This window comes from Typopeltis vanoorti, chromosome 4 (genome assembly GCF_054136105.1).
Source record: "Typopeltis vanoorti isolate ZY-2024b chromosome 4, IOZ_Tvanoo_1.0, whole genome shotgun sequence".
Taxonomy (NCBI): Eukaryota; Metazoa; Arthropoda; class Arachnida; order Uropygi; family Thelyphonidae; genus Typopeltis; species Typopeltis vanoorti.
Genome location: NC_143552.1, coordinates 68,756,240 through 68,783,570, shown reverse-complemented (window position 1 = coordinate 68,783,570; position 27,331 = coordinate 68,756,240). Strand labels below are relative to the sequence as shown.

The 27,331-nt window shown below is 35.7% G+C and overlaps 1 protein-coding gene across 1 annotated transcript in view; it reads left to right on the top strand.

The window, feature by feature from the left end:
* LOC150107390 (uncharacterized) overlaps window positions 1-27,331 on the top strand; it is a 339,311-nt gene that overhangs the window by 240,702 nt on the left and 71,278 nt on the right. Inside the window, exons 16-17 of the mRNA XM_090391829.1 lie at window positions 12,657-12,746; window positions 20,061-20,123. Of these exons, the coding sequence (XP_090247955.1) occupies window positions 12,657-12,746; window positions 20,061-20,123 (153 nt within the window). The remainder of the gene's footprint in view (window positions 1-12,656; window positions 12,747-20,060; window positions 20,124-27,331) is intronic.

Genomic DNA, 27,331 nt, shown 5'->3' with positions numbered 1-27,331 from the left:
ATTCATCGAGGGAGAGTGTGGCAACAGCATCGAACGATTGATACTGTGAAAATTCACAGATGTCTTTGTGGAGCCATTAGTAGTAGAGGCTCTACTAATCAACCAACCTTTACTGGCATTATTATCATTATTACTTATGGGCACCTACATGGTGTCTGCAGATTCATCACAGGAGATCCATTTTAAAAACATTAATTACACTGGCCAACAAAAAAAAATTTTTTTCCTGCTGATTATGATCTGACACTTGTTTTTTACTAATTTAGGTGCACTGATTTCAAATATCAAACCCATTTTTCTCTATCATGTCAGGTTTTTCCTCTATGTCATTTTCTTTTTGCTAATTTGTAAGTTTTTGATAGTTTTAAGGAGGCAGTACTATTTAGAGGATCAAAAAAATCGATTTTTTAATATTATTTTCTAAAAGTATGTACTTTTAAAAATCTGTTCCTAACTTTTTATCAAGACATTTGAAAAATTCCCGAAGATATAGCCTATTATTCAAAGTGGTGCGCAGATCAGAATCGGAGCACTCACCGCTCTCGCTTGTTAGTAAACGAATAAATGCGTAAGAATCTGCAACGGCACGTACTAGTGCTTTGAATGCGAGAGAGGCCGATAGCTGACCTAATACATTTAGGTGATGAAAAGTAGGCGATGACAACTGCCTAAAACAAATGAATGCTAAATGCATCATAGCAGATAAAGAACGATCGAAATCAGTCAATCATTAATCGATCGTGAAAGTATGATGAGCGCTTATAACGTTTCAATAAAGTCTCTGGTTTTTTTTTGTCTTGTTAATTGCATGTTAGTCGGCAGTGAAGAAAATAAATCATGTCTACTACTCGAAATTGTGTCAATAATGTAGATTCCTTCTGCTACATTTGTGGCAGCTTTACTGTTCTTAGTCAAAGGACAAATATCACTGATTTCGTTAAGAAAGTGTACTTTGCATACTTTGACATAAAAATTGCAGATCAGGACAAGTCATGGGCTCCAAATAAAGTGTGTAAGTCACGTGTAGAAAATTTACGACAGTGGAGCAATGGAAAACGCCAAAAATTAGCTTTTGGCATTCCAATGATTTGGCGTGAACTGAAAAATCATGTAGATGATTGCTATTTTTGTTTAGTTCAGACTTCTGGTTATAATAAGAAGAATAAGAAAAAAATTGTGTATCCAAATCTCGACTCAGCAATTCGGCCAGTTGCTCATTCCAATGAAATAGCCATGCCAATTTATAAAGGACTTCCTTTACTTGAGAACGAGCATGATTGGGATATACCAGATGTTCTTGAGGAGCAAGACCTGGATGTTGATTTAGACAATGAAAATTTAATTTCTAGTTCTGGACCGCAATGTTTTACTCAAGCGGAATTGAATGACTTAGTAAGATTTGGGCCTATCAAAGGAATCATCGGAATTGTTAGCCTCAAGATTAAATGAAAAAACTTACTGGAGCAAGATACGGAGATAACTTTTTATCGTAGCAGGGAAAGTAATCTTGTACGATATTTTAAACACGAGTGTGAGTTTGTTTACTGTAACAATGTGTCAGGTTTACTAACTGAAATGAGTGTTGTACAATATCATCCAAATGAGTGGCGTTTATTTATCGACAGTTCAAGCAGCAGTCTCAAGTGTGTCTTACTACACAATGGGAATGTATATGGCTCAATTCCTATTGGCTATTCAGTCCACTTAAAGGAAACATATGAGGACATTAAAAAAGTTCTGAAGTTATTAAAATATACAGACCATAACTGGATCATCTGTGTGGATCTTAAAATGGTGAACTTTTTACTTGGCTTTCAAAGAGGATATACAAAGTTTCCGTGTTTTCTATGCTTCTTGGATAGTCGAGCTAGAAACCAACACTGGAGTCAGAAACATTGGCCTCTTAGAATATCCTTAAATGTTGGAGAACAGATTGTTATAAATCAGCCTTTAATCGACAGAGAAAAAATCATTTTTCCACCTCTACACATCAAACTAGGTTTTATGAAACAGCATGTTAAAGCTTTAGATATACAAGATGACTGTTTCCAATATATATGGGAAAAATTTCCACGACTTAGTCATGAAAAAATTAAAGTCGGTGTATTTGATTGACCGCAAATTAGAACTTTAATGAGAGACCCAAATTTCATCAACTCTAAGAACGAAATTGAGAAAGAGGCCTGGACTTCATTTACGATGGTTGCAAATAATTTTCTTGGAAACAAAACAGCGTGCAATTACAAAGATCTAGTGGAAACAATGCTCGAAAATTTCCAGCACCTAGGTTGCAACATGAGCATAAAGCTTCATTTCCTATACAGTCATCTTGATAGATTTCCCGAGAATTTAGGTGGTGTAAGCGATGAACAAGGCGAAAGATTTCATCAAGACTTAAAAACTATGGAAGATTGGTACCAAGGAAGATGGGATTCTCACATGATGGTTGACTACTGTTGGAGTATTCAAAGGGATTGCCAAAACAGAACACACAGCAGAAATTTCTACAAACAAAAATTTATTCCCTGAAACTCATGTGTAAGTAAAATTGTTATTTTTTTTTATAAATATTCTTGTAATTTTTAATAAATATTGTTAAGTAGTTATGTATCTAATTATTGGCCTCTCTCACATTTAAAGCACCAGTACGTGTCGTTGCAGGTTCTTACGCATTTATTCGTTTACTAACAAGCGAGAGCGGTGAGCACTCAGATTCTGATCTGCGCACTGCTCTGAATAATAGGCTATATCTTCGGGAATTTTTCGAATTTCTTGATAAAAAGTTAGGAACAGATTTTTAAAAGTACATACTTTTAGAAAATAATATTAAAAAATCGATTTTTTTGATCCTCTAAATAGCACTGCCTCCTTAAAACTATCAAAAAACTTACAAATTAGCAAAAAGAAAATGCCATAGAGGAAAAACCTGACGTGATAGAGAAAAATGGGTTTGATATTTGAAATCAGCACACCCAAATTAGTAAAAAACAAGTCTCATATAAAAGTCAGCAAAAATTGTGTTGGACTGTGTTATCAGTTATTAATTATCAGTTATCTGTACAATACCTGTCAAATTTTGTCTTGAAATCATTCACTGACAAAACATACACAACTGACTCTGGCAATCTATTCCACTCATTTATTCTCTCTAAGCAAAAAAAAAAAAAAAAAAAAAAAAAAAAAAAAAAAAAAAAATCCTCATTCCCTTTCTTAACCACCCACATTCTCAATTCATTTCTTCATCTTTGCCCATACTGACAATCTATTGAAATCATCCTGTAAAGTCTGCATGGTTAGCCTAGTGGCTTTGCGCTTTGCAACCATATGCCTGGGGAAGGAGCGTCCTAGGTTCGATTCCCGTCGGCGATGTGAGGAGCTTAAGGATCTTCCTTAGCCATAGCCGTTAGCCGGTCTTGGGTGTGGACAGCAGGTTTTTTTCCTCAGTTTATCTGGGGTTTTTCATCCCACAAGCAGGCAAACTGGCCTGTTGACACATGAATTACAACCAGGAATTCTGACGCAGCCATAGGCCCGATTCATCAGCTATGCTGGTTCCGGAGCCTGGATAAAATCTTGGGGGGACTGAGATGGTGCCGTACATTCCCGTAAAGGGATTTATGGCTGTACCATCACACGGTAATTAATTAATCCTGTAAAATATCAACATAAGCTTTATTGACTATTGCTTTACCTAATTTTGCATCATCTGCAAACAGCCAAATATTTCCCCTCAGATTATTTCCTATATCATCAATGAACAAATTAAATTGCAGTGCCCCAAGTACAGATCTTTGTGGCATGCCACTAGTCACATGCTTTCTACGGGACTCTGCTTCTGTATAAACTACTGTCTGGTATCTTTCCAACAACTACCATATTATCCACATCACCAGCTTCATGTCTATACCCATTTGATGGGTATAGACATGAAGGAATCCTGATACATGACAGGAATCGTGTATCAGGATTCCTGTCAAATGTCTTTGTGAAGTCCAACAGTATTACCGTGTAGTCATTACCTTTATCCAGTTCAGCTGTCACTTTTTATAATAAGGTGAATAAGTTATCGAAGCATGACCTACCCTTCACAATGCTATGCTGCCTCCTGTACAATATACCATTCCTATCCACTCATTCCTGAATTTTGTTTTTAACCAACTTCTACAAAATATTGTAGAAGTTGGTTAAAGTAGTTAAACTCCTGAAAAGCTAATTGGTCAATAATTTGATACATCAGTCTTGGAATGTTTATGCAGTGGAACAATTTTCACCTCCTTCCATTCCCTTGGGACTCGATCTGAGCTGAGCTGAGCTCAGATCAGATTATACAATTTAGTAAAAAGGACTATCAATTGCCTAGTACATTCTTATAATACATAAGCTGATATCACGTCCAAACCCATAGCTGTATTCACATACAGCTTCTGTAATATCCTATGTTCTGCGACTCCCTCTGGCTTTCCTTCCACATTAATTCCTGTCAAATCTATTACTCTAATATCTTCACCTTGATTATTATTATTTTACACCCCCAGGGAGTCCTAAGACTCATCGAGGGTGGGCACCTACTCTACACTCAACCTCATCCGCAAACCGTCTCATCTACACCAACACCATCTACTGTCCACTATTGCAAAATGATTACTCAATAATTCAACTAGTTTGTCTGCTTCAGTCACCTCTCTACTGTCTACATTCTTCAAAATCATCCTACTGTGGTTATTCTTTTTTTTTTTTTATTAGTTGCCACATACCGAAAGAACTCGTTCGGATTACTCATGGTTCATTCAGCTAATCTCTTCTCATGCTCTGATTATGCCTTCCTTATTACCTTACCAGTCGTTTTTCTGGCCTGTGCTTTATTCTGCTCATGGGCTTGTTAGTAACCTCTATCTATGGATCACTTCCACATACTTCTCTTTCTTTTTAACTCTTGCTTAATGTTGTAACTCAGGACTGTTCAAAACATGGCTCGTGGGCCCATTGCAGCCCTCAGCGATTTTGTGCAGCCCATCGATGGGTTTTGATTTTCATGAGCGAAAAAATAAAATAACAATTTGAACCGAATGCATATTAGATATTTTAATTCTATCACTAATCAATTATTTCAATGTTGGTAATTTTATTTGGTATTTTTACATCACTATATACCAGGAGTATCAAACTGGTGGCCCGCAGGCCGTGTTTTGCCCCCAAAGTAATTTCTTGCGGCCCTCCTATACCTCAAGGAAAGATTTAAAAAAAAAAGAATGGTTGTTTTTTATAATAAAACAGAAATATCGTATTTACTCGAATATAACTTGCCCTCGTATATGACTCACACTCCTGTACCTTGATTTTACTTTATGAAAAAAGAAATTAAAAAGTTTTGCATATACATGGCACATGAAAATAAAGTTTAACCACTTTCATGTCATAACGATAACTTGCTCCCCATGGTAAACAACATGCCTTCCCTAACTGCCAGATATGTATATATACTGCAGATGCAAGAAAAACCAGTTTTATTGTACCACTGAATAAAGTACAGAGACATCTGCTGTCTGTGTAATATATTTCTCAACATGTGTAATATATTTCTTTAGTGCGATTACAGACAACTGGTATAAAAACGACACTGACTAATGAATCACGTCCCCTTCCACATTAACCATGCTGTTTAGACTCGAGCAAAACCATATGTTGTACCGGCAAACATAGTATCTAACTAAAATCTATTGTTTTTAGTTAGATTTGTGTGAGTGCACCCACTAACTCAAACACAAAGCTGCAATAAAATTCGTAAGCGTGTTAAAACTAAGACATATAGAGTGAATGTTGTTATGATAGTTTCAGATTTCTGTTTTGGTAATGCGATCTTTTGTTAATACTGCACCAATCATATCCACATCTTCATAGCAGTTCTATCTCTATTGGCCTACCATTGCTGTCTATTTCATGTTCTGCTTTCACTTCTCAGACGTTCGTGAAGGCTGTTCATTATGTATCTAAAATCTTATAAATTACTTGTAATTTTTACTTGGAATAATGGGGAAGAAGAAGATGCCGTTATTTGGATAGATGACAATGCACACAAGGAAATCGCTCTCGAGGCTGGAAGTAGCTATAACGAAGAGGAGATTCTTGGTAAGTCATCCCCATTTTCAGTTTTTTTTTCCTGAAAACTTTAGTTTCTAAAAAATCCCCGCATATATCTCGCACCGTGATTTTTTAGCTTTAATTTTGGGAGGAAAAAGTTCGAGTTATATTCGAGTAAATACGGTATCGATTTATTCGTTTTCATATGACATTTATAGTTACAACATGGATGCAACTACCTGCTATAATATAATTGCAGTAATAAAAATTTATATCGCAATTTTAATGTTAGATCCCATACTAATCAATCTAAACTATATAGTTTAAATGATTCCCATCCATGGAACCACTACAGGGGAAGACATTTTTGACGCCATGTGGAGCATTTTGGAAAAATACCAACTTCCTCTGAACAGGCTTGTAGCAGTGACACTGATGGTGCTCCAGCAATGAAAGGTAAAAATAAAGGTTTTGTGTCAAGACTTGCAGCAATATTAAAGGAAATGTATCCAACATTCAAAAACCGCAATCTTTCTACTGCATTATTCATCAGCAGGTCCTGTGCTCCAAAGTATTGGAAATGAGCAGTGTACTCAAGCCTGTGACAAATACTGTGAACTTCATCCAGTATAGAGTCCTCAATCACCACCAGTTTGCACAATTTCTAAAAGACTTTGAGAGTGAATTTGAAGGGCTACCTTATTACACAGAGATTTGTTGGTTATCTTGTCATAAAGTTCTAAAAAGCTTTTTTTTTTTTTTACTTTTAGAGGAGATCAAATTGTTCCTAGAAATGAAAAATCATGATGTCGCATTTCTTAATGATCAGACATTATACAATACAAGATCTAGCATTTTTATTTTATATTACAGGACATTTAACTCATTCAAATGTCGAACTTCAGGGGAAAGATCAATTAATCACACACATGTATGATGCACTGGCAAGTTTTAGTTGTAAGTTAGTTTTGTTTCAAAATCATTAAAAAGAGAATATTCTTAATTACTTCCTATGTGTGAACAGTTGAACAATAAGAATCAAAGTTTTACCTTTTCTCAATATTTTCTCAAACTAGAAAAGATAAAAGAAGAATTTGATAGGTGATTTAAAGATTTTAAGGAGCAAGAAAAAGTTTTTTTGCTTTTTACAGATTCTTTTTCCTTTAATTTTGAAAAAGTTCCTATTTGTATTCAAATAGAACTTATTGATTTCCAAAAAAAAAGTGAAATACCAAGAAGTTGGTGTACCAAAAATATACAGTTATTTAGGTCAAAAATATCCGGAAATAAAAAAGTTTGCAGCAAATATTCTGTTATTTTGGAAGCACCAATTTATGTGAACAATTATTCTCATGTATGAAAGGTAACAAAATAGCCCACAGATCAAGATTAACCTTTCAGCCATAATGAAGGTCATATGCTCACAATCTTTGAGTCCAAATTTTGGCAGGCTGGATAATAATAAATGTTGTCAAATGTCGAGAAAAAAATAAAATACTGAAATTAAAATATTACCAAAATATTTTCAGTAACATTTAAAAAATTCTCAAAAATATAGACTCCCCCCCCCAAAAAAACAAAAAAAAAAAATATATATATATATATATAGAGAGAGAGAGAGAGAGAAGTATTTTATTTCAAAACAAATACAAAAAAATTTCAAACTAACAGGAAGCTCTGTAAATTTTTGTGATGGTTATTAGTGAGAGTTTATACCTTTTTTTTAAGAATGTATAAATATATAAATATTTGATTTATTCAAATAAAATTTCATTTCAGTTTAATTTGGATTAAATGCTATCTATTGTAAATATTAATATAATAAAAATATTCTTCATATTATTTTTTTTTTTGAGTTGTCATAATCATTATACTATTATTTTACATGTCTTGTAATGACTTATAATAAACAAAAATTTTTGTTAGTAATTTTCCAATTTATTTATACTCATTTTTTTACTTCCGTTTGATTGTAATTAGTGCAGGTTTTTTTTAGTCGAAAATTTTTTGCGGCCCACTCGAGATACAGTTTTATAGCCAATGGCTCGCAGTCCATTTGACTTTGACACTCCTGCTATATACTCATGTGTTTTTCAAATGTTAGATGTGTCAAAGAAGTGTTCTTACACTATTTTGTTCCAACGTGCATGCTCCAGGCACTCACTGGGAATGTGAGTGCGTGATTAGTGTTGTTCATTTGTTCAGCTTTCGAGATTGTGTCACTGCTGCCCACCAAATTACTAGAATGCATTGTGATGCGGCCCTCAGATAAATCTTTTTTTTTTTTAATGTGGCCCTTGGATTACCTATGATTGGACAGCCCTGCTATAACTCATCCATTTAATTCCAAGTTTATTAATTCTATTTATTATTATTATTATTATTATTCAGGCCTCCATGGAGTCAAAAGACTCATCATGGGAGTTTCTTCCTAAGAAACACACAAAGTCTATCAAGACTCATCGAGGGGAGGTCCCCACCCCCACCCCGAGAAACACAGTCTATCATATCACTCCTTAAACTCATTGACTGTTCTTGCTCTCACCACTCCATAATGCAATGCATTCCATGGTTCAACCACCCTCCATGCAAAGAAACCACTCCTCACCCTCTTGCAAACAGTTTCCTTTCAGGGATGGCCTCTTGTCATCACTCCTTCCCGCTGTTCAACCAATTCCCAGTTTATTAATTCTATTATTCATCCTTTACTGAAAATTCCACATGCTTAGCCACTTCCTAAGTCAAAACTGAATAATTGTTCTCACCAATTGGCATTAAGATAAAGAACTTTTTTTAGGGGGCCTATGTGTTTACCAATTTTTTAGGATTTCACTGGCTTGCGCTGTTTACGACTGTTCATCTTTGTGAGAGGATGAGGTGGTAAACAGCATTTTTTATGCTGTTTTGAAACTCTACAAAGAAAGTTTCTGCTCATCTCTGATGAGAACTAACAGTTTGAAAATAGCTGCAAAGTCAGTGAAATGACTAATAAAGGTGAAATCCATTGACTCCTGGGTGTAACAGTTTAATGTAACACAGGGGGCACACAGGCCATATGTGCAATGTGTACGATGCACACAGGCTCCAGGATAGTAAAGGCGCCAAAGAGGGGGAAATACTTTTAAAAAATGTTTTTTTTAAAGTGATTTTTTATTGGGGAGGGTGGGGGGAGGAATAGGGATGCCAACTAAAGTTTTTCACACAGGCGCCAGACACTACTGGCACTACTGGGTATAGAGGCGCCAACTAAAGTTTTGCACACAGGTGCCTGGCACTACTGGCACGCCCCTGATGTAAGTATAAAGACACTGTTTTAAAGACAGTGACATTTGTCAGAGAACTGCCTGTGAAGGCAGTTCTCTGACTTATAATGGAGTCTTCTAATAATAGAGAACTTCTGATTGAATATCCAGTCCTTACCTTTATATGATGCCTTCAATTACTAAATATCTTGGACATCTTATAACTATCAGATGTTATAAAACAAGCATCTGAAAACGGGGGGAAGCAAAAATTTTCCATTATGTTGTCATTTTTGACAGTTTAGCAGTTATTCAGTTAATGATTCCTGAAGATGTGGTATATTTATACACATGATGTTATTTATTATATAAATAACATCATGTGTATAAATCAAAGAGCTGAATTTAATATTAGGCTTAATGCCAGGATTGGCTGAACACTACTATCTTCGCTATTTATTTACATATATTTATATAAGAGACCTCAATAAAGGTCGAAACTAGTCTGGGTAGTGGCCCTTCCCTTAATGCATAACATTAGACATATCTGCAAGAAGATGTGTTTTGCATTATGGGAGATACTGAGATAGGAGTGTTGGTAGCTTGCTCCACCTTTGCAACGAGTTTTCCAGTGTTGTACCACCTTACCCCAGTCTTGAAGATACTTTTAGGTGCAAACTTTGTTTGCTCACACTTGGATAAAGGATTAAACTAAATTTATTATAGTCTAACCAAGTGAAAAATAAACTTTCAACATTTATTTATAATATAGACAGTATCTAATGCATTATTATACAAAGCGTTATATTAAATATGATATTCAACTAAATGATAAGATTAGTTCTTTATTAGGTGCATGCATAAATAAAATTAATTAATCTGCTGCAAGTTCTCATCTAAATTAAATTGAAAGTCGACCGGCTTGGTACGAAAAGCAACAACTATGGAAACAGGCAAGAAAACATCAAGCATATTTCTCAATAATCAACTGTTAGAATTGGTAACACTTTTCAGTCAGAATTTTTAGTGAAAATGGCAAATATGGCATGCATCTAGCAGTTCAATTAGAAACAGAATATTCAATCACATTGGAGATCATGGGTATAAAAATCTGAGGAAAATTAGGAGAATGAACAAAGGGATCGGTGACAACCATATTTAAAAAGGATAATATCAGAAAAGAACTTAACATTATTCAAGAATATGCACACAGATCTAATGTAAAATAAATGGCTTAAAGTGGGAAGTGAAAGATTAAGGGGTTGAACAAACGTTTGAAGTGAAAATGGCTTGGGAAAAAAAAGTCTCAGAGGGAAGACTGAGATATAGATGCATTTGATTCAGGTTTAGATTCTCTAGAACATCAAAACGTAAGAGACAGTCAAACCAGACTTGAGAAGAATATGCTAATTATGAAGAAAGTTGATTTTAATTTCATTGCTATATTTTTGATACATCTTATAGGTGAATATACCAGAAAATGGTGATATCCCTGCTGACTATATCTTTCAACTTCAAAGATGGTTTGTTATGGTTCTTTTCCATTCTGGATTCCAAAAAAAGACTGAATGAACATAGGAAATTATATCTATTATATGACATAATGGACACAATTCCAATATATATGTTACAGCCATTCTGGGACTGCAAATCATGCCATTGACATACATGGATCACTGGATCCAATGGTAGAAAACATCCCCCACCACCACAAAAATAGCCTTATAGGATAGATACAAATCTGGAAGAGACTATTCCTGGAATTTGCTACTGCACACCATTCTCTAAATTTAAATAAATATGGTTGCTTTCACTTCTTCAAAATCTCTGAAAGTCTCAAAGACTTTCAGAGCGAGCAAGGTGCAAGCTATGACTTTAGGATTATGTCTTTTATGCTATCATCTTTGTTTACCTTCCTATTGGTGTTGCTACTTGCATGGGTAATGTGTATATCTTGGTGCATATGAAGATACCTTGGACACCAAGGGGAAATATCTGTCTAATAATTTAATATCTAAATAAAGTTAGTTAATTATTATCCTTAGAGATGTGTTTTCTTTTCTGAGCAACAGCATAAGTGCTGTATTTGGGCCAAGCTCTGGTATCTGCCTCAAACTTGTCTTCCTCTATCATTTTGTCTGATTCTCCCCTCTTTACCTCAGCATCCAGAGAGCAAACAGGTCTTCTTTGAATGTATCCCTTACTAAATTTAGTGAACACTTAACAGCTCAGCTATTTTTTGTGCATCTGACACTTATCTATCATCTGCATTCAGTAAGGTTATTCTTTCTTACATGCTAGATGGTGATAAAATTCTCTCCAATTTCCTTTGTTCTGTTTGGCTAACCTTTTTATAATCAGATTTTACCTTTCACCATGACTGTTCTCCTAGCCTATTCTTGAACCCCATCATCACTTTTCTCATGATATTGGATCCACAATATTCTCTTTATGGCTCTCTTTTAAGTATTATTCATCCATTTAACTACCATGCAGTTAACTCTCCTGATTCTGAGGCTGCTATCCTTTGCACTCTCTAACTAATTCTCATGTACTATTTGATTCCTTTGTCATGCAGTTTCTTATTCTTAGTCACTGCCTTTGGTTGCTTTCTCAGTATGGTGCAATCATCTGGCTTATATTTCCACATATGTCCCTTGTTAACCAAAGCTCTAACATGCATTATCACTCCCAGATTGAACCTATGTGATCACTTTCAACATTTGGTGGCATAATGGTCACCTCATGTATATAGAGACAGATTATCAGATGTTCTTACTAGATCCAATGTTTATGTACTGAGAGTCGTTTGTATCATGTACTGCTTAAAGTAGTTGTCCCTTAGCAATTCTATAAAATCTCTTTTCCTTATCTTGCATTCTTTCTCTTCCTTCCAGTCTTTATCCCCATATTTAAAATTCCTCAGTAAGTGCATATCCATAAGATTTATTTGTTAACATCTTCAGATTATTATGGTTCATAGCAGCACTCAATTGTGTATTTTGTATACTGTTAATCTCATTCTCACATGAAACAACCTCAAACCCATTTCCTGTATTACTTATATATTAACATCACGACTATTGGAGATATCTTATCATTGGCTTAAACAGTCAAAGAATGGAAAGAAAAATCCCCCTCCCCAGATGAATTGATTATAAAGGTCATATAGTACATATGTATTAAGTTTGCTTTTAAAATACCTTTGAACTAATTTACATAATTTAATTTATGTTGCTTTATTTTGGAATCATCCTAATTATAACTATATTTTGTTTAAGAAAATGTCTTACTGTCATTATACTTTTTTTTAAAAAAAAGTTATTTTGATTTTAGAAAATAAATGGCATAGAACCAAATGAATTATTCAAAAACAGTAGCAAAGCACGCACTGTCCAGCTGCAGACTCTGAGATCAATTGTGGAAGTAAGTATATTCAAACTCTCCTACTCTCCATTTCTCCCTTGCACAAATATATTATTTTTAGAACATGACACTTTAAAAAAAAATATTTTAAACTTACATTTCATCAGTTACAACATTGATATTATTTGGGTACATGAAGAATATTTTATCTTTGTAGAAAGCAGTTGCTCTCTCTCTCTCTCTAAAGAATCTAATAAGCATCAGTTTCATGCACAAGTGCAACAAGTAATTTATGGCCAAATCAAATGTCCACTTTCAACTATAGTAGCATAAGGATTGATCATGAATCAGTCAATGTAGTTCAGGTGGTCAGTGTTCATTATAGGCTTAGCAATTTTTCAGGTTTAAATTTTAATCTGTGATTATCTTTTCATTTTTTCCAGTATGTTCTGTGAGCACTCAAAATTTCATGTTCATTCAACTAACTTTTCACACTATTTGAACCTTAATGTATGACTTATGTTCTTTAAGTTGAATGATAGATTTCATGTTCAGAATAAAGAATATGCATCTACATGGACTTTGTATACACTTCATGCAGAAAGTATGAAGTGTATACAGAGTCCATTTTTCTTTCTCAAATCATAGTATTTGAGAAAGAAAATGTTAACCTTCATTTATGTATGTATGCAGGTGAAGATGTTGTGGATATTTATGTAAAGAGAGGCTGAATAAGAGAAAAAAATGGGTGTGAGTATGTAGGAAATGCAATATTCTGATGGATGAAGAAGCATGCTTAAATCATCATCAGATTCCTGATATGTACTCTCAGGGAGTGTACAGGATAATTATGATAGTACTACATGAAAAAGTTATACCATTACTAGCTTCCGATCAACAATTTTCATCCAAATTAATCTTATCTGTCAAAATTCTAATATTATCAGATATTATATTTCTTTCTTTTAAGGTGCTTTTTACTGTATCTTGTCTGTCCCTAGGTCATTTCCTTGCCAACCTGGCAAAGAACACTTGTTTTGCTAATCCTTCCTCTCATTCTGTTTAAATGACCACACCACCTGAGATTAGCTCTACTAACATATTACTGAATGCTAACAATGGTGAGTACTTTCCTAATATTATTATTATTATTCAGGCTTCCATAGAGTCAAGAGAATCATCCTTCCTAGGAAACACAAAGTCTATCATACCACTCCTTGAACTCATTGACCATTCTTGCTCTCACCAATCTATCAGGCAATCCATTCCATGGTTCCACCCTCTCCACACAAAGAAACCACTCCTCACCCTCTTGCTCACAACTTCCTTTTGTACTTTCTAGGCATGGCCCCTGTCATCACTCCTTTACGCTGCTCCACCAAGTGAAAGAACTCCCCAGTGACTATGGGGAGTTCTTTCACTTGTAACTGCCTTTCAACAATATTCTCATTTTTAATAATGTGGTACTGTGATTTACTGTTCACTCCACTAATCTTTCTTAGAACTCTTATACTAGAGGTCTCCAGTCTTTGCTTAAATATGAGTAGGGAACATGGCATCATAACTGACATGGTGAAGATTATGCGAATGTTTAGAGAGGAGGTGATGGTGAGGAAAAAATTTCAATTGATTTTAAAGTGGGTGATAATCATTTTGAAAAACAGAGTTAAATTAATGATAAAGTGGACAATAATGACATTGAAAAACAAATTGCAATTAATGGTAAGATGGTGAGCAGGATTGATGCCAAACAAGTGTGTGTGACTGGCAATAAAATACTGAGAGTGAATGATGATGAAAAAAAAAAGGAAGCAAGATTTGAAAGCTGAGTTGGTGAAGACAAGAAATGAGATGGATGCAGAGTGAAATGAAGAGAACTGGAGGTATGTATGGAAGAGTGAAGAAGATGAAAACAAATGATGTCGGTATGAAAAATATAGCGAAAGACCTGTGAGTGGGATTATATGGTGTGGTAAATGAGAAGATGCACAAGGTTTGTTTTTCTGGGAGGTAAAATAAATAGTGATTGAGACATTGGATATGAGAAGTAAGCGAGCAAAGGAGTTGGTAGTGGTAGTAGGAACAAATGACTTGACTAAGAACAAGGAGAATGTCAGATTGGATATCAGTAAGTTGTTGAGAAGGATAAAAGATAATTGTGTGATAGGAAAGGTAGTTAGTGTGTTGCCCAAGTATGATAGTGATGAGATGAAGTGGAGAACAAGAATTATGAATATGTTTATTCACATACAGTTGACACCTCATTTATGAGGTGTCAACTGCATATGAATTAGCAGATGAACTGCATATCATCAGCAGAAATGTGTAAAGAGAGGAGTGCAGTTTGTTAATGTGTGGAATGAGTTTGAAGGAAGAATTGAGCTGTATAAGAGTGATGAAATGGACTGTTCTGAATAGTTTTGGTTCGAGTCATTTGGAGAGACTGCTGCTGAAAGGGAGAATAATGAGTGCAGAGAATGAATCTGAGCAAGTAAGAAGCAATGTTGAAGAGCAGAGGTAAGGAAGGAGTGATTGAAGTGGTGTTTATGAATGAAATAGTGGGTAGCATGAGTGTTATGTGAATACATGTGTAGATAGAAAGGGAAAGGGGAGATGTAGGGAAAATAGCTGGATTTGAAGAAGGTTCTGGGATGAGTAAGGAGAAAAGAAATGGCTCAAGGAAAGTATGGAGAAGTCACATCTAATAAGTAGTATCAGTGAAACTTTTTACAGATAAGGAATGAGCTATTATGTTTGTATACGAATGCAAGATAGTTAGATGTGGACATGGATGTGGATGACATCCTGACAACAACAGAGATGGAAGGGTATGATGTATTTCATGAAGATAGAAAGGGTAAAAAGGGAGGTGGAGTGTTATTGATGATGGCAAAAGAGTTTTGTTCATACAAGGTAGACATACAAGGGAGAAATAGTGGTAGTGGTTCTGAGGCAGTATGATATGAGATAGAGGTGAAAAGAATGAAATACTTTTTCATTCTTTTTGGCTGGAAATCTATAAGCAAATTAGCCAAACAAATGGGAAAAGGGTGATCATTATGGGCGATTTTAATTATGGCAGTATAGAGTGGGATGACAAGATAGCAACCAGAAGTAAAGCAAATGAGTTTCTTGAGTTTTGGAGGACAACTGCCTCAGGCAGTATGTAACAGATGGCACACAAAATTTGAAGGTCTTGGATTTGATCATCTCATCAGGGGATGTTATTATAAATGAGGTGTCAAGTTGGTGAGAGTGACCATGAAGTGATTACCTGGGTAGTTTCCAGCCATGCGAGGACTTCTGTAAGGAACGGATATATATAGAACTACAAGGCTAGTGATTATGGGAAGCTCAGGAAACCGCTTGCAGCTGTAGCATGGAATGAGCAGTTGGTTGGAAAGGAAATCAATGCTGCTTGGGTGATATTCAAAAACTATCTAGTAGAAGAAATGTCTAAATGTATTCCAAAAGTCAGAAGCTTAATAAATAAGGTAGTTGTGAAATGGATGAATGAAGAGATTAAGCATGCAATACAGAGAAAAAAAATGCATTATGCAGGCAACTTAACAGGAGTGATAATAATCAGTTCCATGCAAAATAACAAAGAACAGTAAAGGAGAGTTGACTCTGTTGGTAAGGGTAGCAAAAGTTAGTATGAGCACCATTTAGCTAATGAAGCCAAAAAATAAAAAAAATTGAAGGAGTTCTTTCGACATGTAGCCAGCAAAAAAAAAAAAAAAAAATGAATAATTAAATATTGTAGGATGGCACTGATTTGAGAAAATGGTATACGGACAGCTGCTGCAGAGGATATAGTTGAGATATTTAACAATCGGTTCATAAAGGTCTTTTGCCATTTTGAAAGTGACATCATGAAGAGTTTGAGGGCAGTGGATGATGAGAGACTGAGTGTGAGTGAGGAGGAGGCATATGAGGAAAGTAAGCAAACTTAATAAATATTAATAAGGCTGTGGGACTTGATGATATACCACTGCATATGTTGAAGGAATGTGCCAGGGAGTTGACATCTACCTTGATATATTTGTTTAATATGAGTCTTACATTTGGTCAAGTTCTAAAGGAGTGGAAATAAGGCAAGATTTTACTGCTTCATAAAGGAGGTCACAGATTTCAGGTATCAAATTATAGGCCAATCTGTGTGGAAGTGTTGGAAAGGCTGGTGAGAATGATTATTCAGAATTGGATGTTGAAAGTTTATTGTTCACTAGGTTAGACTATAATAAATTTAGTTTAATCCTTTATCCCGGTGAGAGCAAACAAAGTTTGTGCCTGAAAATATCTTCAGGACTGAATATAGTGTTGCACTATCTTACCTGGGTAAGTAGTGCAACACCAGGGCAACTCGTAGCAAAGGTGGAGCAAGCTACCAACACTCCTATCCCAGTATCTCCCATAATGCAAAACACATATCCTTGTGGATATGTATACTGTTATGCATTAAGGGATTGGCCACTACCCAGACTAGTTTCGACCTTTATTGAGGTCTATTCAGTGGGAGCCAGGCCCAGAGTTGGAGATACCAGGCAGAACTGGTATCTCCAACAGAAAAATACTGGGCCTGGCTCCTGCTGAAGAGACCTCAATAAAGGTTGAAACTAGTCTGGGTAGTGGCCAATCCCTTATGCATAACAGTATACATATCCACAAGGAGATGTGTTTTGCATTATGGGAGATACTGGGATAGGAGTGTTGGTAGCTTGCTGCATCTTTGCTATGAGTTGCCCTGGTGTTGCACTACTTACCCAGGTAAGATAGTGCAACACTATATTCAGTCCTGAAGATATTTTCAGGTGCAAACTTTGTTTGCTCTCACTGGGATAAAGGATTAAACTAAATTTATTATAGTCTAACCTAGTGAAAAATAAACTTTCAACATCTTTCTCTAAATCCAAAGTAATTTAATAAAAAAAGGTGACAAACCTTTTGGCAACTCCTATAGGTAAAGATGACCTTGCTACTGCTTCTGCCTAGTATCTCCAACTCTGGGCCTGGCTCCCACTGAAGAGACCTCAATAAAGGTTGAAACTAGTCTGGGTAATGGCCAATCCCTTAATGCACAACAGTATACATATCCACAAGGAGATGTGTTTTGCATTATGGGAGATACTGGGATAGGAGTGTTGGTAGCGTGCTTCACCTTTGCTACGAGTTGCCTGGTGTTGTACTAGTTACCCAGGTAAGATAGTACAACACTATATTCAGTCCTGAAGATATTTTCAAGCACAAACTTTGTTTGCTCTCACTGGGATAAAGGATTAAAGTAAATTTATTATATTCAGAATTGGGTTGACAACAATGGTATTATATTTGATGGACAGCATAGATTTGCTTAAAGGGAGGTCATGTATTAGTAATCTACTTACTTATTACAATAAGGTGACAGCAGCATTGGATGTGGGCAATGTATACGCAGTAGTATACTTGGACTTTGCAAAGGCTTTTGATAGATTACCACATGATAAGTTGATAGTCAAACTAGAGCCAATGGGTTGGATATTAGACTAGTAAATTGGATTGGAGATTAAATCTCTGATAGGTATCAACAAGTTGTATATAGGGAAGCAATATCCCAGAAGATTAAAGTCACTAGTGGTTTGCCTAAGGAGTCTGTTTTAGGACCATTGCTGTTTAACCTGTATGTTAATGATATTGGGGAAGATTTGAATGGGGATATAGAGTTGTTTGTAGATGATGCAAAGTTGGGACAAACTATGAGGAGTAGAGCAGATGTTTTGGCCTTAAGGAGGCTTGAAGACCAAGTGAATGGGCACATGAGTGAGGATGCCAGTTCATTGTTATGAAATGTAAGGTTTGAAATTTTGGAAAACAAAGATGGGATATAGAATTTAGTCTTGATGGCGATATATTGTTGGAGGTTGAGTAAATAAGAGATCCTGGGGTGACTGTGGATAAGGATCTGATATTTAGAAGACATATTGCCTAAATTGTGAGGACAATACAATGAATTTTGGCATTTATGCAGAGGATACTGACTCTAGAAATAAGGAGATTCTCTGCACAGATTTGTCATCTGATTTTCAGAAGGATGAAGGGATGTTGGAGAGGGTCCAGAGGTGATTGACCAAAATAGTTTCTGAACTCTGGAACATTGAATATGAAGAAATTTTTTTTTTCATAGTTGTGATATTTGGGTATCCGAATGGTCACTCTTCCAGAGGCAGGTCAATGTCAAAACAGAATGCCAATCTAGCACCATGAAGATGTCATTAACGAACCTCTGAGCCTCATGATGGAAGTGAGGTAGAGCCAACATATGTCAAATGAAGTGTCAGAGTCTACCTGTAGCTGTGGGGAAAGCTGCTCTCTCACTGTATCCAGATACATGGTTTGTGTTACTATGTTCACCTTAAAAAAAAAAAAAAAAATGTACCAAAGACCCTTATATGTGAAATGGCACAAAACACTGACTTCAGGCATATCCTTTTTATGGTCAATCACACCACATGGTTTACAGTGTCTTGTGTGTACATTATGGTATTTCACTTTTCTGCTTAAATAGAATATAGCCTTGCCACCAAACACAAAGCAATTTGCATAGTGATCTTCATTTTCCTTGTAACTGAAACCTGCAGCAGAAGTTGTATTGTTTTTCTTTATCTTCTTTCATCAAGATCTGCAGTAGGTGTACACAATAAGATTTCATATACAGCTGTGTATGGAGGCACCAAACCATGGACTGAAGGATGCCTAGCCCACAGGTAGCTTGCCATATCAATTTCCTAAGACTTTTCTTGAATGGTGACACAAATGCATTTCATCACTCTTCAGACAGGTGCATCTGCCTTTATGCTGTGTGGTTTACAGATACATCCTTTCGGTTTCATCTGCTTGTGCCAGCAGTAAATGTTATGATCTGGTGGAAGTTTGTTATATTGTGCATTGAATGATCTTTGCACTGCATTTGCAGACCAAGTTTAGCAGACTCTAATACTAAAATGCTTTCTCCAGTTGTGCTAATACGATGAACAGTGATGCATGTATTTCCACCACAAGTTCATATTTCTGTGGTGACCCTGATGGTAAAAATACATATAACTTTCAATCAACAAAATCTGGAAGAACATTGGAAAATGGTAAGTCAACACTTTAGTGTATACTAGTCAATGAGTAATAAATACTTGAAAGTGTTCAATTCTTTTTGAATCATCTTTTATTAAATATTAGTATTAAAATTATTGTATTGTGATTTTATTAGAAAACATTAAAGAATTTGTATCATTATTTATTGGATAATTTAAAATATGGCTGATATAGCTATGAAAATCTACATAGGGAAATCTATTCAAGTTACTTTTGATTACACTTCATTTTTTTTTTTCCATTTGATAGGATGTGGAAGCTGATGATGTTTATCAGACAGTAATTAGACAATTACCAGGATCACTGCCAGCAGTATGTATATTTACATATTAATCTCTCATGTTGTTAAAAATTCAAAATTCTGAATTTTGAAGCAAAAAAATTGTTTTACTTCTAAAGACTGGATCTAGTAACATCGAGGACTTGAACTGCTTGCAAATTGATATGGATTAGACTACAGATCAAAAACTTTTTCTGCTACATTGAATTTGATGAATAAGACACAGTATGAATAAATTAAAGTTTATTAATAAATAGTTCAGATTTCTGTAGTGTTACACTAGCATTGTCAGAGCCATATTGGACCATGTGAATAATCAGTGTAACAATATTTGAATCAAGACCCAGAGATGATACCAAGATTGAAGCAATACAGAAGTCATATTTACCTATACGAGTTGCCAAAAGGTGTCACCCCTTATTAATAAATTACTCTGGATTAGAAAATGATGTTGGAAGTTTTTTTCACTTGGTTAGACTATAAATTATATATTTAGTTTAATCCTTTATCCAAGAATAAGCAACCAAAGTTTCCGTCTGAAGTATCTTCAGGACTGGGGCAACTCATGGCAAAGGTGGATCAAACTTCGCATCACTTGCCTTAGTATCCCATAATGCAAAGTGTGGACATGTATAATGCTATGCATTATGGGAAGCGTCACTATCCACATGAGTTTCGACCTTTATTAGGGTCTCTTCAGTGGCAGCCAGACCCAGAAGTGATACCAAGGTTGAAGCAATGCAGAAGTCATTTAACATGAGTTGCCCCAGTCCTGAAAATACTTCAGGCGCAAACCTTGTTTACTTATTATTGGATAAAGGATTAAACTAAATATATAATTTATAGTCTAACCAAGTGAAAAAAACTTCCGACATCATTCTCTAATCCAGAGTAATTTATTAATAAGGTGTGACACCTTTTGGCAACTCGTATAGGTAAATATGAGTTCTGTATTGCTTCAAATTTATCACCTCTGGGTCTGGCTCCCACTGAAGAGACCTCAGTAAAGGTCGAAACCGGTCTGGGTAGTGACCCTTCCCATAATGTATAGCATTATACATGTCTGCAAGGAGATGTGCTTTGCATTATGGGATACTAAGGCAAGTGATGTGAAGTTTGATCCACCTTTGCCACAAGTTGCCCCAGTCCTGAAGATACTTCAGGTGCAAACTTTCTTTGCTTACACTTGGATAAAGGATTAAACTAAATATATAATTTATAGTCTAACCAAGTGAAAAAAAACTTCCAACGCTATTTGAACCATATAAAATTTATGCTTAGATGGAGCTGATATCTGTTAATTACAGTAATAAGAATTAAAAAAAAAAAAAAAAACAGGATATAAATTACTTAAAAATTGATTTCAAACAATTTGCATATCTTGGCAGTCTCATTACTCATCACCTCAACAATACAGAAACTATTATTATTATTATTATTACGAGTATCTCCATGGAGTCAGTAGACTCGTCGCAGGAAGCCCAAACTATCAAAACAATATTTATCATATCTCTTCTTGAATTCATTTACAGACAAAAAACTTACAACTGAGACAGGCAATGCAGTCCACTCATTCACCACCCTCTAGGTGAAAAACCTTGTTCTGACACCTTTGTTAACCACACTCTTCTTTAATTTCCAGAGATGACCTCTTGTTCTTCCATCACTATCACACAGCTGACACATTTCCCCTGCATCAATCTTCTAAAAACCTTTTAGTAATTTAAATGTTTCTATCATATCCCATCTTTTCTGCCTATCAACCAATCTCTGCAATCCACAAGTTCTCAATCTATCAATGCAGGGAGCTTTTTTTGCATCGCTCACCAACTTAGTCACTCTCCTCTGAACTCTCTCCACAACTTCCTCATCTCCAAGGAATCCAGGTGACCAGACCTGAGCACAGTAATCCAAATGGAAGTATCAATGCTTTATAAAGGCGAATAATAACCTCTTTATCTCTGGATGTTAGTGTGTTCCTCAATAGCCAAGTAATCCTATGTGCAATCTTGGACACCTTAGCAATGTGTCCCCTGAACTTCATCTCCCTATCCAATAAACACCACCAAGTCTCTAGCCTCATCAATCTCTTGGAGTACCATTCCATCGATATAGTATACAGCTGATAATATTTTAATCCCAAAATGCATAACTTGACATTTTTCCACATTGAATTGACATCCAGAACCTTTTGCCCATTTCGTCAGCTTATTTAAATCATCCTGCAAACTCTCAACATCAGCTTGATTTTTTATTGCGTTACCCAAATTATCATCATCGGCAAACAACTGAATATCTCCCTTTAAGCCATTTCCTATATCATTTATGTACAAATTAAACAACAATAGCCCAAGCAAAGGGCCCTGAGGCACACCACTGGTCACCTGCCTCATCCTGGACTCTGCTCTTCCATACACCACCTTCTGGTATCTCTCTCCCTGAGCCATTCTCCTATCCATATCACCAGTTTAGTATCCATCCCCATCTGCTCCAATTTGAGCAACGGTATTCCATGGGGTATTCTGTCAAACGCCTTAGCAAAATCCAGAAGTACCACTGTGTAGCCATTTCCTTCATCCAACTCAGATGTCATTCTATTTTAAAAAGTTAATAAATTGCTAAGGCAGGATCGACCTTCAACAAAACCATGTTGGACCCTATAGAGCATCATATCCTGATCCACCCATTCTTGAATTTTTCCAACTTTTCCAATACTTTTACCACCACTCCTGAGATGGTGATTGGTCTATAATTAACTACCGCAGTTTTCGAACCACCTTTATGCAGAGGAACTACTTTGCCTTCCTTCCATTCCCTAGGGACCATACCATAGTTCAAACTTAAGTTAAATAACCAAGTAAGAGGCATTGTCAGTTCCTTTGCACATTCACACAACATCCGAGCTGATATTCCATCTAAACCTATAGCAGTGTTTGTATTTAAATTTTGCGATATACTAAGTACTTCTGATTTCTTAACTTCAGTTCTCACATTAGTTACTGCTACAGGTACAGAGATATTCTCACTTGCGTGATAGACCTTTGAAAAGTGATCACTCAGTAACTCTACTATTACATCTGAATTGGTCACCTCGATACCATCAGCACCCACTAAGGTTATCCTTCTGAAGTCATTCTTCCTTTTACTTGCCACATAGCAGAAGAACTCTTTGGGATTACCCTTGATCTTCTTGGCTGAGGTCTTCTCATAATCTGATTTAGTTTTTCTTACTATGCTGTTAACCTTCCTAGCTTTAGCCTTGTACTGCTCATGGGTATACTGATCGCCTTTCTCTTTGTAAATTCTCCATAACATTTTATTTTTTTGCAGATGAAGCTTGATACTACTACTCATCCATCTAACACCTATCTTGTTTCTTCCTGACCATCTGGACACAATCTGATATTGCCTTTCTCAGATACCTGCTGATTTTATCCCATGCACTGCTAACATCTTTTCCCTGCAATATGTTCTGCTATGGGACGGCTGCAAGCTCACTCCATTGTTATTATTGCCTAACCTGTAGTTCCATATATACCCCTTCTTAAGAGAGAAATCCACAAATTTCACAACCTCCCAAGTCAATACCACATGATCGCGCTCGCCAATTGGAGGTAATGAGGACAGCTTAATTATGCATATATCCTCTGAACCAATGACCAGGTCCAACACTCTCACACCATGTGTTCGTTGAGTTATGTGCTGTTTCAAGTAATTATCTCATATAGACTAAAAATATAGACTTAACAAAGGATGATCTAATATGAATAAATTAAAAAATATGGAAAAATAATAGTATTTCCAAAAGTCTCAAACTAAAACTCTATAAAACCAATATTATACTTGCAACAATGTATGGAGCTAAGAGGAGAATCAATCAAAAAAAAATATAGAAAATTAGAGCATTCAAAATGAAATGCTTAAGAAAAATAAATAAGATTCATTGGTCAGGAACACAAAACAAATGAGCAAGTCAAACATGAATTAATCTTATAGAGAAGATATCATAGCTATAATTCTTAAACAACAATTAAGATGGTTTGGACACTTCTAGAGAATGTACTTTCAGAGATTACCAAATATAGTCCTGCATGTAATTATTGAAAGAAGACAATCAAGAGATAGACTAAAAGGAACTTGGCTACAGACTTTGATGGAATCGCAATTATTGAGCTTCAGAGAGTGACTGAAATGGCCAGAGATAGAGCTAGATGGCAAAGATTTTTTCATAGGGGACTCAACCTGTCATCTGAGGGATGAAAAAAATTGTCTTATTAAAATTACCTGATTTAAAAATTATAAGTTTATATTTCTTAAGGACAAAATTGGCAAACTCGTGAGTTTTCTTCCCAAGTCCTTAATAAATGGGTCATAAATCTTATAGATTGGTTCCAAATCTTACATATAAATGGATCATAAATCTCAAAAACTGTCCAAATACTATTGACAAGCTAAAAGTTCTTGAGAAAGAAGTGAAATATGCTCTTACTATTATGTACATTCCAATTCCTGACTTTATGATCGACATCGAAGGAGGGCATCCCTGACTTCCTGCGTAAACAGCTAATGCTATAAGATTTGTTATTGCACAATATGATATAAAGCTGTATCTTTCAAACATAATTTAACAAAAAGGAGAAATTTAGGCTACTCATGGATTAACCTCTAATAAAGCCTTATAAAGAGGAGTAATAATATCCCTAAACTTGCTTGTCATCGTTCTTTAATAGCCAAGTAATTTGAGTTGTTTGGTCACCTTTGAAATATGGCATCTAAACTTTGAAATTTGTGTACAATCACCTCCAAATTGCTAGCCTCATCAATTTCCTATAGTCTTGCTCCATCAGCATAGTAAGCAGCTTGTGATCTTCTCAAAATGCATTACTTCACACTTTGCCACATTAAACTTGTAGCCATTGTCCTCTTTCCATACTACTGCCAAACCCACTTAAAATCAGTGGTATGCTCTTTCCAGTTTTTGCATTATAAGCAAAAACTGGAATTTTTTACTATATCATTGATGTGCAGTATTATTAGCAGTAGCCCAAATACAGAGCTCTGCAGTATACCATTAATCAACCTTCTTTTTCTAGATTCATTTTCCCCATATAATACATTTCTGTTGTCTGTCCATCAGCCACTCTTTTATCCATGTCACTGGCTATATCTAACCCTCCATTTGCTCCATATGTAGTAGAGGTTACATATGGTATCCTGTAGATTGCTTTTGCAGATTCTAGTAGTATTACTATCATTAGTATTACTGTGCAGCATTCTTTTTTTTCCAGCTCAGTTGTCATTTTGTTATAAAAAGTGAGTAAATTATTTAGACAAGATCTGTTTTCAGAAAACCATGCTGCTTACCATAGAGTGTCATATTTCTTTCTATCCATTCCTGCATTCTGCCTTTTGCCAACTTCTCCATTACCTTAACCATCATTCCTGAGATATTGACTGGTCTGTAATATGTTACCTCTGTGTTGGAGATTCCTTAATACAAAGGAACTATTTTGTCCTTTTTTTGCTCCCTTGACACTTTTCCAGAGCTAAGACTTAAAAAGTTTGGTCAGAGGAGCTGCCTTACACATGCATATCATACATGGCTGATATCACATCTGATTCCATGGCTATATTTCAGTTTAGGTTCTGCAGTATCATAAGCACCTCCATTTCATCTACCTCTGTTCTCACATCCGTAAGTGTTACATCTCGTACTGCAGTGTCTCCCTGGATGGTACACTTATGCATAACGATCACTCAGTAATTCAACTATTTTGGCTGCTTCTGTTACCTCCATCAGCACATGTTAAATTTATCCTTCTGTAGTCCTTCCTGCAATGTGGCAGGTAAACTTGTGCAAAAGATTCCTGCTCAGCTAGCTTCCTCTCATAATCTGCTTTTGTGTTCATTAAAATATTAGTCACTCTTCTTACCTCTGCCTTGTACTGCTTATGAATTTTCTAATAATCTTTCTCTTTATATATCTTTCACAACTTTTTCTTCAACTTTTTTTAATGATTTTACTTATTCATCTAACTCTTACCTCATTTATCCTCTGGACTCTAGGTATGCAGGCTGATACTGCTTTTCTTCAAACACCACTTATATCACTATCTCCCATGCGCTGCTATCAGTGCAGATGCTTAACCTGTTTAACCTCCGCATAGCCTTTAAAGGAATATGGAGAACCGATCAGGACTTCTCACCCAATGTCCAATCCTCACCTTCTCGTGGTGCACCCTGTTAGGTATCTACCTGAATACTGAATGAACGAGGATGGGCTGGCAAGTTGGGATTTAGCCGACTAAATTGTATTCTTATTGGCTTAAACCAAAATAAAAATGATGGTACAACATGACAGAATTTTATGCCAACTGGGTCGTTGCCCGGTTAAACAAGGGCCCCGTTATTTTTGGCAGGGAAACAGGGCAAACAGCGAAAAGTCGACTACTGGAACAAATCCTAAAACCTACCCCGACTCAACATCACCAAAGTTCAAGATCGGTACTATCAACATAACAAGCCTGAATGGCAAAGAAATGGAGCTAGCTGAGGAATTGGATAAGTACCAGATCAACATAATAGGGGTGACTGAAACAAAAAACACAAAAACTGGTGAGATCTTTTAAGCAATAAATACAAAATGTTATATTCAGGCAATGACGATCAAGGAAAAGGAGTAGCCATAGTATTCAACACTAAATACGAGGCTAATTTCTTGAATGGCAGACACTCTCAAGTAGAGTGCTGTGGGTAAATATGAGAATTGGGAACTGGACAATGAGCCTTATTTGTGCCCCCTCAGAAGGTTCTACTAAGGTAGAAGTGGAGAAATTTTTCGAGGCTTTAGAGAAAGCAACTGACACAATGAAAAAGGAAAAGTTGGTCCTTGTTGGGGATCTGAATAGCAGAGTAGGAAATGATTGTGAGACATACAAAAATATTTTGGGAAAATTTGGAGAAAAGAGCAAAGCTAATAATAATGGCAAACACCTGTTGGATTTCTGCTCAGGACATGGACTGGTTATTACTAACACCATGTTCCGGCATAAAAATGTGCACAAATTCATATGGAGAGAAGAGGCAAGGAATAAGAAATGTCTCACTGACTATGTTATTGTTGATAGTGATGTTTCCTCCCTGGTGCAGGACACCAGAATATACAGAGGATTTGAAATTGGAAGTGATCACCATTTAGTCTTGAGCAGGATAAAACTGAATTTCATATTGAAAAGAATAA